Consider the following 13,038-nt stretch of genomic DNA (forward strand, 5'->3'; position numbering starts at 1 on the left):
TTGTTCTGCCTGTGTATTACTTCTCCATAATAAAGGTCCAAAATTACGGCATTAGGTTGTTTTGCATCATGATTGCCAAATCATTTCTCAAGTAACCAGCAGGTGGTGCAAGTGTTGCTTACAAAGTTTCAAAAAAAGAAAGTGTTGGGGAACTAGGGGATTGGTCCTTTCCCCTGCAGAGCTCAGGGGAAAGATGGATTTGGTCTTAATAGGTTTTCTCAATTTGTAATTGTCTGATTCACACCTCTTTCTTCCCTGAGTGTGTGCTTTCTAGGGGCTCTTAATCAGAAATGTAGGGAACTGCTCTGTAAAGGAATACTTGAGGGGTTTACAAATCTTCTGTCATGTTTGCATTCACCATGAAATTCTAGTCAAATATATTTTCATTCTTATTAAGAATAAAATGTCACTGTTGCAGTTGACATATTGGTTTTCCTATCATTGAAATTTGCTAAGACTCTTGATATAGGCTGCACTGAAGCTGCAAAGGGTCAATTGCCATAAAACATATATGTTCAGACATTTGAATAACATTAATTATTTTTGTCCATAAGTGAGTCTCAGATATTGATACTTGGTAGTTTACCAAATCTAATGAGGAGGTACTTGAAGATCTTAGACAATTCTTATTCACTTTCATTTTAAAATCAGAGTTTTACTTCTCTAAGAAGCATTTTCTCTAAAAAATGAAATAAAATTTTGATGAACATCAGAAGAAATGGAAATTTTGAGAGTGCAGTCCAATCCAACAGCTCACTTCCCCTTTTGAACTACTATCCCAATTCTAGGTCCCACAGATTTCAGTGTCCATTTGTCTGAATATTTCTTATATCCAAAAGAGCCAGGATAATTATCTCACTTTGCCAGTAGGTGATGATTTCTGTCTCAAACTGATAGTTTCTTAAATGTAAAGCTTACTTTACCTTTATAGCTCTATGAAGTTAATTTCTTTATATTTAGATTGTTTAATGTAAAATTATTTAGGCATAAGGTTCTAAGAAGATAGAAAGGGAATGATCAGCTAGTTGATTTTGATTAGTAAAGCCTTCCTGGTAGAGATGTGTTTTCTTTTTTTTCTTTTTTTTTTTAAGAAGAAGAAAGAAATGTGGGTTGACAAAGAGAAAGATTGGGGGAAGGCATTATAGATGTTTAGAATGGCATATTCAAAGGCAAAAGCAGGAATGTGCAAGATACATGAAGTGGTTATAATCAGACCTCACTCTCCTAAAAGGTCATTCAGGACATGAAACAGGTGAGAGAGGTATTGGGAGTGAGAAGTAACTTGACAGAGTCCAGGGTTAAAAGTGACATCAGATATAGTAAGAAGTAGTGAACAATTTTGAATCCTTTAACAGGATAAGTAACACAGAAAAATTGCTTTTTGAGGAAGTGTGTCCAAGTAGTAGATTTGGATTAAATGGGACAAGCTCAGAGTTACTTCTGTTAGTACAAATGTAAGGTAAGGATAGAAGCTGTTGCAACAAGAAAGAAGGGGATACACTGGAGAGACATTTTTAGTAAAGAATTATCAGGCTTAGGTGATTGGAATGAATCGAATGTGAATTATAAGATAAGAGACATCAAACATAATTCTAGCTCTGTAAGTCTGGGGCTCAGGAGGGTGGTAATATTAGTACTGGCATTGAACATTTTCTAATCTGTTGAAGCATAGAAGTAACATAGAATATGACACAATCTACGTAAGTAGTCTTGATGATTTTGCATCTGAACATTTTGTGACAGTGATACACTATAGTCATATGTAGCTGCGAGGTTATTTTCAGAAGAACAAGTCTCTTCCTCTTTGAATTCCTTTATTTTTTTCTTTCATAATAAAGGTAATTCCTAGGCCTGGAACTGGTGTAACTGTAGGAGAAAAAGGAAACATTGGGTTACCTGGCTTGCCTGGAGAAAAAGGAGAGCGAGGATTTCCTGGAATACAGGGTCCACCTGGCCTTCCTGGACCTCCAGGTAAAAGAGGTTGTACTGTACTTAATAGCCTTGAATTTATAGTATCTTTACTAATCCAAGTATACAGTATTATCATACTAGTTCCAGGGTGAGCATGGCAGTAGAAGGCAGAGGTATTTTTTAATTGACAGAAACTTCTCAACTCTTACTATAGCTTTTCTCACCAAGTTTCTTACCTGTACTTTAAAAAAAGAAAAAAAAAGCAAAGTTACTTGAATAGTGTCCTTTTACCCTAAAAAAATACCATTTCTACCTTTTGTTATTAATAAATTACACCAAACAGTACTATGATCCAAAAATTAATCATTATACCTTTCATGCTGTTATGAAAGGGAACATTGTGCTAATAATGCCTAGTTATGTAAGATTTACTGTATTTTTATGTAGTAAATAGCACTATCCACTTAGAATTCCAGAGACATCTACCTAGAAATCCCCATGGTGATTTTGCTGTGCAGTAAAATCTTGGCGCTCAATACTGAGTTTTATATCATTCCTTTGTTGAAGATACACAGTATAGTAGAGCATTTCTAATTTGGCCACAAACTGAGCAGTACCCTTGTTTAGCATGTTTATTTGGATGTTCTGTGAAATGAGGTGATAGTAAGGATTTATGTAAAATTTGAAAAAACATCTACAGTATCTGTCACACATACATGTATAATAAATTATGGTTACTTTTCCTTCAAAAATATTTGGCTAATGAAATATTAACATGATGAGATGAGTGACACTCAGTGTTCCTCCCAAGGAGAAAGAGAATAAATTGTGGGTCCCATTTTGCTCTAAGTATGCACTTTGGATTTTGAACTTCAAGGTAGTGGACTAAACACATACTGTGTCTGGAAAATTGAGATAAGGAATTCTCCAAGGATGTAGCAAAAAAGTTAAAGTGTTAGATAGTATGAAATAAAATTTAAGACGCACAAAGGATAAACCTAGAAGTCCCAAAATCCAGCATGAATGAGTTCAAGGAGAGAATAGGACAAGAAGCAATATTTGAAAAATTAATGGCTGAGAACTTCTATCTATTAAAAAATGATTCCCTGTGAAAAGGCTTATGAATTACGAAGCAAAAGTAAAATAATAATACAAAAATACGTAACTAGACACATTTTAGGGACATTTTAGAATTTAAGGGTAAAAAGAAATTCTTAAAAACCATCTGAGAGCAAAGGCAGATCACCTACAAAACAGTGAGAATAAGAGGAAGATAATGGAGCACATTTTCAAAGTAATAAGGAAAAATAACTATGAATTTGAGATTCTATATTACATCAAACTATCATCCTAGCGTGAAGATGAGATGCTTAGAAAGTTTACTACCTCCAGATCTTCTCTGAAATAGTTACTGGAGGTTTTACTCCAAGAAGAAGACAATGAATTCAGGATGAAGTTGGCGGTGGGGGTGGGTAAGATACAAGAATCAGTGGTTAGGAAAGATATTGATAAAGTATTTTAAGTCTAAGTAAGTATGGATCATAAAAAATAACAGAAGTATTTTAAGTAACAATATGGAAGTATAATTGTACACATGACTAACACAGGATATGGATGTACAGAGAGAATGGGGAAGTGAATGATAAGGTTTTTTGTTTTGTTAGAGGGAGAGAATATAAATATTATTAACTCTCTAATTTTTTTCGAAAAATATAAGTTTTAGTACATAGGTTAAACATTTTAATAGTAACCACTAGAAAAGAATAGAAATAATATACATTACTTACTTGTTGAGGAAAGAAGATGACCAGAAAGCTGGATCTATGTCACACAAATTAGGATTGGGATAAAACAGACACAGATAAACCTGAATAAATAGAAAAAAATAAATAAAATGACAAGAAGAAGTTAAAAATAAATCAGCAACTCCAATAAATGTGAAAGGACTAAACACTGATTAGTAGACAAAAACTAAAATAAAATTGGAATAAAAATATCTGTATGCTGTGCACCGTAGACATATCTAAAGTAAAACAACATAGAAAATTTGAAAATAAAGCAATGGGAAGATATTAAGCAAATGCTACCAAAAGGAAAGCTGGTTTAGCAATTCTAATACAGTATGAAATAGAATTCAATGAAAAAATGCATTAAAAAACAGATATTTCACGTGGATAGACAACTTATACCACAGTGATATAAAGGTCACTAAACTTATGCATCTAAAAATATAGCTTTGAATATGTAAAATGAAAGCTGATAAACTACAAGGGATAATTTGGCAACTCCCCAATATATCAAGTAAGTGAAAAATAAATAAGGATATAAATGATTTGAGCAACACAATTAAGCTGTATTTATGGGGGAGAGAGAAAAACTGTGTGTGCAGCAGAGAATGTACATTCTTTTCAAACACACATGAAGCATTTATAGAAATTGGCTCTATTAGACCAGAAAAAATCTTTTAAAATTATATGCGGGCCATGCTCTGTGACCACAGTGAAATGAAGTCAGAAATTAACAACAAAAAGCACCAAATATTTGTATATTAAAGTGCATATTTCTAAATAACTCTAGAGGTAAAGAGAATACAGAAATGTAGATGATGAACTACTAAATGCTAAATAAACAACCTCATATCAAAACTCATTGTACCCTTAATTTATCACAAAATTAGAGATACTGAAAATAAATGAGCTAAGTTGGAAAAATAATAAGAAATAAAACAAGCACATGCCATTTGCAGCAACATGCGTGGACCTAGAGATTGTCATACTGAGTGAAATAAGTCAGACAGAGGAAGACAAATATCATATGATAGCGCTTATATGTGGAATCTAAAAAAAGGCTACCAATGAACTTATCTACAAAACAGAAATAGAGTTACAGATGTAGAAAACAAACTTATGGTTGTCAGGGGGCAAAGGGCGGGGAGGGATAAATTGGGAGATTGGGATTGACATATACACACTACTATATACAAAATAGATGACTAACAAGTACCTACAGTATAGCACAGGTAACACTACTCAGTACTCTGTAATGGACTATATGGGAAAAGTATCTAAAAAAGAGTGGATATATGTATATGTATAACTGATTCACTTTGCTGTACCTCTGAAACTAACACAACATTGTAAATCAACTATACTCCAATACAAATTAAAAAAAAAACAAGCACAAACAAAATAGAAAAAATTGAGAAAGGTAAAAATAAAATATGATCAAGATAAAGGGAAGAGAAGGCACAAATAAAATCAGTAAAGAAAAAAGATTATTACCATAAATACAATTAAAATTTTTAGATTACAAGAAAACTATAAAACTATGTCAATATATTTTAAATTCTAGGTGAAATATACATTCCTCATGAAACAGAAAATATAAAGTAATAAAATTTTCCCGAGAAAGTAGGACACCTGAGTAGATCAATTACCATGGAAGTTTTTGAAACGTTAATGGTCTCCATGAAAAAGCATTGGTTTTGTGGGTGGTTTTATAGAGTTTTATGGATGAAATCTACCAAGTTCTTGAGCAGGTGTTTCTCATAGTTTATAAACTGTTTCAGAACATTTTTTTTAAAAGGAAATTCAGTTTAGCAGTATCAATACCAAACCACCAAGGAGATACACTGGAAATAACTATAGTTCAATATCATTTATGAATGTGGAAGTAACAATGTTAAATAAAATATTATCAAATCAATCCAGAAGTATATTAAACAATATGATATTATGACCAAATAGATTTTACCCTAAGATTGCAAGGATGGTTCAACATCACTGTAATTGACCACATTGACATATTAAAAGAGAATAGGCCAATAAATGCAAGGAAAACAGTAAAATTCAATACTTATTCATTTTTAAAAGGAAAAAAAATTATTAAACTAAGATTAGGGACTTCCCTGGTGGCACAGTGGTTAAGAATCCCCCTGCCAATGCAGGGGACATGGGTTCGAGCCCTGGTCCAGGAAGATCCCACATGCCATGGAGCAGCTAAGCCCATGTGCCACAAGTCCTGAGCCCACGCACCTAGAGCCTGTGCTGTGCAACAAGAGAAGCCACTACAATGAGAAGCCCACACACCACAATGAAGAGCAGCCCCTGCTCACCACAACTAGAGAAAGCCCACACTCAGCAACGAAGACCCAACATAGCCATACATAAACAAATAAATAAATAAATAAATTTATTTTTTAAAAAAAAAACCTAAGATTAAAAGGGAACTGTCTTGAAGACCTAAATAGACATTTCTCCAAAGAAGATGTACAGATGGCCAAGAGGCACATGAAAAGCTGCTCACCATCACTAATTATTAGAGAAATGCAAATCAAAAGTACAGTGAGGTATCACCTCACACCGGTTAGAATGGGCATCATCAGAAAATCTATAAACAACGAATGCTGCAGAGGGTGTGGAGAAAAGGGAACCCTCTTGCACTGTGGGTGGGAATGTAAATTGATACAGCCACTATGGAGAACAGTAGGGAGGTTCCTTAAAAAACTAAAAATAGAATGACCATATGACCCAGCAATCCCACTACTGGGCATATACCCAGAGAAAACCATAATTCAAAAAGACACATGCACCCCAGTGTTCATTGCAGCACTATTTGCAATAGCCAAGTCATGGAAGCAACCTAAATGCCCATCGACAGATGAATGGATAAAGAAGATGTGGTACATATATACAATGGAATATTACTCAGCCATAAAAAGGAACGAAATTGGGTCATTTGTAGAGACGTGGATGGATCTAGAGATTGTCATACAGAGTGAAGTAAGTCAGAAAGAGAAAAACAGATACCATATATTAACACATATATGTGGAATCTAGAAAAATGGTACACATGAACTGGTTTGCAAGGCAGAAATAGAGACACAGATGTAGAGAACAAATGTATGGACACAAAGGGGGAAGTGGTGGGGGGGTGGGGTGTTGTGATGAATTGGGAGATTGGGATTGACATATATACACTAATATGTATAAAATGGATAACTAATAAGAACCTGCTGTATAAAAAAATAAATTCAGAAAAATAAAAAAGGAACTGTCTTGGGCTTCCCTGGTGGCGCAGTGGTTAAGAATCCCCCTGCCAATGCAGGGGACACGGGTTCGAGCCCTGGTCCGGGAAGATCCCACATGCTGTGGAGCAACTAAGCCCGTGCGCCACAACTACTGAGCCTGCGCTCTAGAGCCCGCGAGCCACAACTACTGAGCCCATGTGCCACAACTACTTAAGCCCGTGTGCCTAGAGCCCGTGCTCCACAACAAGAGAAGCCACCACAGTGAGAAGCCCACGCACCTCAATGAAGGGTAGCCCCCGCTCGCCACAACTAGAGAAAGCCACGCACAGCAACAAAGAACCAAAGCAGCCAAAAGTAAATAAATAAAATAAATAAATTTATATTAAAAAAGGGAACTGTCTTAACTTGATGACAGAATATAAGACTTGATGTCTTATATTCTCTTGAAGCTATCTACTGCACACAGGAAGTACAGGACTGTGCAGGAAATGTCATACTTTTTGGTGAAACATCAGGAGCATTCTCATTCAAGTCAAAAATAAGGTAAAGATATGGTCACCAATACTGTTTGTTCTTATACGGAAGATCCCAGCCAGCATACTAAGTCTGGAAAAAAAAGAGGTGTATGGATAAAAAACAAAAAGCAAACCAAATTTTGGTTATTCACAGGCCATGTGATAATCTACCCATAGAGCCTAAAAGAATCAAATGACAAATTACCAGAACTTAGAATGTTTGCAAGGTAGCCAAATATGAGTTGCAAACTTAAATAACTTACCTTCCTCTAAACCAGCAATAAAATAATTAAACATATAAAAGGATAAAATCCAGTTAACAAAAGTAACAGTCATAAAACTGACATTAGCAATCAAATTTACCCATGAATAAACCAAACAAAAGATAAGTAAGATCTCTTTCATAACTTTGTAAAATACTATTAAATAATATAAAATTAATAAATGGAAAGATATAATACTTAATTATTACTTGATGCGAGAACTCAATATTATATACAGGCGATTCTACCAAAATTTAATCTTCAAATTCAAATTAATCTCATTCAAAATTACAATGTTTTTTTAAAATGAAACTGACAAGCTGACTCTGAAATTCACTTAGAAGAGTAGATTTGTAAGTGTAGTGAAGATGATTTTAAAAAGAACAAAGATGTGTATATTTTCTTTACCAGTTTTGAAAACATTATAAAGCTGTAGTAATGAAAAAGTGTGTTAATGGTGCAGGAACAGATAGTGGAACAGAAGAATGTCCAGAAACAGAGCCACGTTTACATGAGAACTTTGAGATGCCTCTTTTTTTCCTGTAAATGGCTTCCTGGTATTTCTGAGATTAAAAGATCATAGTGTCAAAGGAGAGTGAGTAGAGAGTTAGTTATTAGTACATTTCCAAAAGTAATAAAGCTACTTTAAATTATTCTTTCTTATACTCAAAGTAGTACTTACATTATTGGAACTTTCCATCTTTTCCCTAGGTGTTGATTCTCATAGAAAAAACTAAGAACCTAACCAGTATTATACATTAAAGGAAGATCTTATCATTACTTAATGTCTCATTGAGACCCAAAGTAATATGTCTAAAATAAGATCATTTTGATCACTTTTAATGGGTATTTGTTTTTATTTTAGGACTTGCAGTTACAGGTCCTCCTGGGCCCCCTGGCTTTCCTGGGGAAAGGGGCCAGAAAGGTGATGAAGGTCCACCTGGAATTTCCATTCCTGGATCTCCTGGACTTGATGGACAGCCTGGGGCTCCTGGCCTTCCAGGGCCTCCTGGCCCTCCTGGCCCTCACATCCCTCCTAGTAAGCTATAGTTTTTTCCTGTTAAGTTCTATTGTTGTTTTTGTTTTGTCTTTATTTATAAGTGAATCTAGCTGAAGGTTGGCATCATTCTTTGTATTTCTGATAGCTAAATATTCTTCCACTGCTTCTACTTTTGATTTTTTGGTGATTCTTTGATATTTAGATTTGTTCTTCAAAGTCTCACTAATATTATATCTTCCTTTTGTTTATAGGTAGTTGTATTAATGCAGAGAAATAACTGAAAATAGATCTTTTTTTTTTCTAGCCTATCAGACTTTCTCTTTGTTGTCTTCTGGATATTTTACAACAATTGGCTTGCTGTTCTTGTTTTATCTTATCTCAGGTGATGAGGTATGTGAAGCAGGCCCTCCTGGCCCTCCAGGATCTCCAGGTGATAGAGGACTCCAAGGAGAACAAGGAGTGAAAGGTTTGATTCCCATATTCCTTCATCCTTTGAAATCATCAGCAAAATCCCCTATATCCTCCACCCTAGCTCAGCCACTCACTCCCATGGTCATACCCCAAGACCACACATTACCAGTAGTGCACACTTCCATATTTTGATTTCCCGAATCTCGTTTTGTGACCACTACATCCTATCTTTCTAGCTTACTACCTCTAATAACCTGACTCCAACATTACTTCACACTCACTGAAACCTACCAACTTTGACTGTCCCTCAACCTTCTGATGTCCTTTCTTCTCTCTTAACCCAGCTTAAATTCCATAATCAATCTCATGCATAAACTCTTGACACCTTTGCCCTCCTCTCCTGCCATTGTACTCACTTCGAACAAAAGCACAGCCCTGGTAATTCCAAATTACCACCTCTTCTGAGCCTGTGCCTTCTCTTCTCTCTTCGAACTTCTAACACCTCCTCTTCCATTCTCATTTTAGGATTCTGACTTTGCTTCCTCCTCCACTGACCAGTTGAAGCAATAACAAGAGAACTTCCACAGATTGCCGCCACCACCATATTTACCCACCTATTTGCACCTTTGCCCCTATATTCTGCCTTCCTGCCTATTATTGTTACTGCTCCTATCTAAAGCAATTCTTCTGTTTGTACAATAGGTTAAGTTTCCTCTTGTTCCCCCCCACCCAAAATTCATTCCAGAAATTCTTGTCTCTCCCATATCATCGATTTTCCCCTTTTACTGGATCATTCCCAGCAGTATACAAATATGCTTTTTTCACCCATCTAAAAATATTTTATCATAATCCCACTTCCGCTGCCAGATACTACGCCATTCCTCTGCTTCCATTTGTAGCAAAACTCTTCAAGAATTTTCTACTCACTGTCTCTAGATAACTCTACTCTCATTTTCTCTTAAACATACTCCTTAGGACTTCACTCCCCTCCCCCCACCACTCCACAGATGCTGCTTTTGTCAAAGTCATCAGCAGCCTGTTCATTGCCAATTCAAATATCAAGTCTCAGTCCATTATTTCCTTGATTTTTCCATTCTTTAAACACTTTCTTCACTTGGTTTTCAGTATATTACATGCTCTGTTTTTCTTCCGACCTTCCTGGCATATCGTATATATTAGATATAGATATAGGTATAGATATGTCTCTCTCTCTACAGATATGTCTCCTCCTATACATACTCTGTCTCTATATGTATATCTCTCTGTGTGTATGTCTATCTATTACCTCCCGTGTAACTACTGTCTAAATCAAAATATAGAACTTTTCCAAGACTCTAGAAGACTCTCTTGTGCGTCCTAGTCAGCACTCCCAAAGGTAACCACTGTTGTATCCTCAATCAAACAGTTTGCCTAACTTTGAACTTGTATAAATGGACTCATACAGTATGGGCTCTTTTATGTCTTAATATTTTATCTGGTTTCTTTTGCTTAATATTATATCTGTGAGGTATATCCATGTTTTTGTTTGTAGCAGTATTTTTTCACTGCTCTTTGGTATTTCATTGAATGAATATTCCTATTCATATTCATCCATTCTAATGTTAATAGACATTTGGTCTGGGGCTATTATGAATAAAGCTGCTATGAACATTCATATATATATATATATATATATATTTTGTAGGACATAAGCATTCATTTCTGTTGTGTAAACCTGGTAATGGAATTGCTGGGTCATAAGGTAGATGTATCTTTGATTCCATAGATATCACCAAACCATTTTACAAAGAGGATTTAGTTTCCATTTCCCTCACAACTTATTGATGCTGTGCCTCTTTTCTTATAGTCTGTACATTCTTTTTGTAAAGTACCTATCTTTTTCTATTTTAATTGGGTTGTTGGATATATGTATCACAAATATATTCTCCCATTCTGTGACTTGCTTTTTTACTCACGTCTTTTCTTGAACAGAAGTTGTTAATTAAAAGAAGTCATATTATTAATGTCCTCTATTATGGTTAGTGCTGTTTATGTTCTGTTTTAGAAATCTTTGCTTATCCCAAGGACCTGATGATATTCCTCTATGTTTTCTTCTAAAAGCTTTATCGTTTTTGCCTTTTACATTTCGACCTTTGATCTGTCACGGAGTCATCCTTGATTCCCTTCTTCTTTAGCATTCTATATATGATCCATGAGAAAACCCTATTGGCTCTACTTTCAAATATGTCCAGAATCTAACCAATTCTCACCATGTTCATTGCTGTCACTCTGGAATGAGCTACTATCTCTCCTAGATCACTTCAGCAGTAGCCACTTATGTGGTTACCGTTTCCATCCTTGTTCTTAGATTATACTATTAACATAGCAATCAGAGTCATCCTTTTAAAACTTAAGTCATATCATGTTGCTTTTCTGTTTAATTTCTTCTCCTAGATTCTCATTTTGCTCACAGTAAAAGCCACAGTCTTTGTGGTGGCCTATGTGATATTTTATGATATGCCACTTGTTATAACCTGTTAACTGTCTGACCTGGTTCCCCTTCCTCACTGTACTCCCGCAATCTGTTCTCCTTGATGTTCCTTCTATATGCCAAACATGGCTACTCTTTCTACCTGGACTGCTCTACAGTCGTTATGCATGTGCCATGTCCTTTAAGTTTTTTTAATCACGTGTCATCTTCTCAGTGAGGTCTTATCCTGACCACCCTATTTAAAATTGCAACCTGCCACCCACCCCTAAGCATATCCAATTTCACTTACCCAGCCACTGGTAGAATGTAAACACTGTGAAGGTATGGATTTTGTCTGTTTTGTTTATCAATGTATTACAAACTCCTCGAACAGTGCTTGGCGCATAGTAGGTGCTCAGTAAATATTTATCAAGTAAATTGATTCTAGATATAGGCTTCTCGAACTACACTGTTAGGTAGGAATATTGTCCCTTAGTGCTAACTTCTTTAGAACCTATCTAAAGAAGGTATATGTACACCTTCAAGTAAAATTTGTTTTTTATTATGGTTTTCTCTAGGTGACAAGGGTGACACCTGCTTCAACTGTATTGGAACTGGTGTTTCAGGGCCTCCAGGTGAACCTGGTTTGCCAGGTCTTCCAGGTCCCCCAGGTAAAACATTCTTCCTCAGGGCAACCTTAAAAATATTTCTTGGCTAGATATTAGTGAGCTTATTATAGTTTTAAATGATGCCAGTTTCTCATTTTATGGCTAGTCACTCACATCCATAAATAATTAAATATGAAATGTCACTATCTGCTATGAAATAAATTATGCTCTTGTTTCCAGTAGCTGAAGCTACCATCATTTTCTATTAAAGAATTTCAACAGTATTACTCCAGGAAAAATATCTTCCTTATTTTCCATATGGTGAGGAAAATAACTTATACAGAGTCAGACCTCTTTATTCCAGAAAACTGGGGAAAATGTTCATAATACCTGGCCCCTGAATATGGTTTTCAGTGGTCAAGATTCTAGTCATTGGGATGTATCACATGTTGTCATTAAGAAACGGTCTTCTACCAGAGTTTGGCAATCAACTGCCAATATTCTTCTTTATTTTTTTTAATTTTTAAAAATTAAAAAAATTTTAAATGTTCTTCTTTCTTGTTTTAAAAAAATTTTTTATTGGAGTATAGTTGATTTAAATGTTGTGTTAGTTTCATGTCTACAGCAAAGTGAATCAGTTATACATATACATATATCCACTCTTTTTTAGATTCTTTTCCCATTATAGGCCATTACAGAGTATTGAGTAGAGTTCTCTGTGCTATATAGTAGGTCCTTATTAGTTATCTATTTTATGTATAGTAGTGTGTATATGTCAATTCCAGTCTCCCAATTTATCCCCCTCCTCCCTTACCCCCCTTGTAGCCATAAGTTTGTTTTCTACATCTGTAA

The 13,038-nt window shown here is 35.2% G+C and overlaps 1 protein-coding gene across 3 annotated transcripts in view; it reads left to right on the forward strand.

The window, feature by feature from the left end:
• COL4A5 (collagen type IV alpha 5 chain) overlaps nt 1-13,038 on the forward strand; it is a 245,053-nt gene that overhangs the window by 153,158 nt on the left and 78,857 nt on the right. For all 3 annotated transcript variants that reach the window (XM_082447507.1, XM_082447505.1, XM_082447506.1), the window contains exons 19-22: nt 1,839-1,971; nt 8,584-8,757; nt 9,101-9,184; nt 12,157-12,249. In XM_082447507.1, coding sequence (XP_082303633.1) covers nt 1,839-1,971; nt 8,584-8,757; nt 9,101-9,184; nt 12,157-12,249 — 484 coding nt within the window. The remainder of the gene's footprint in view (nt 1-1,838; nt 1,972-8,583; nt 8,758-9,100; nt 9,185-12,156; nt 12,250-13,038) is intronic.

The sequence above is a fragment of the Balaenoptera physalus genome, assembly GCF_965194825.1.
Source record: "Balaenoptera physalus genome assembly, chromosome: X".
In the NCBI taxonomy this organism is placed as follows: Eukaryota; Metazoa; Chordata; class Mammalia; order Artiodactyla; family Balaenopteridae; genus Balaenoptera; species Balaenoptera physalus.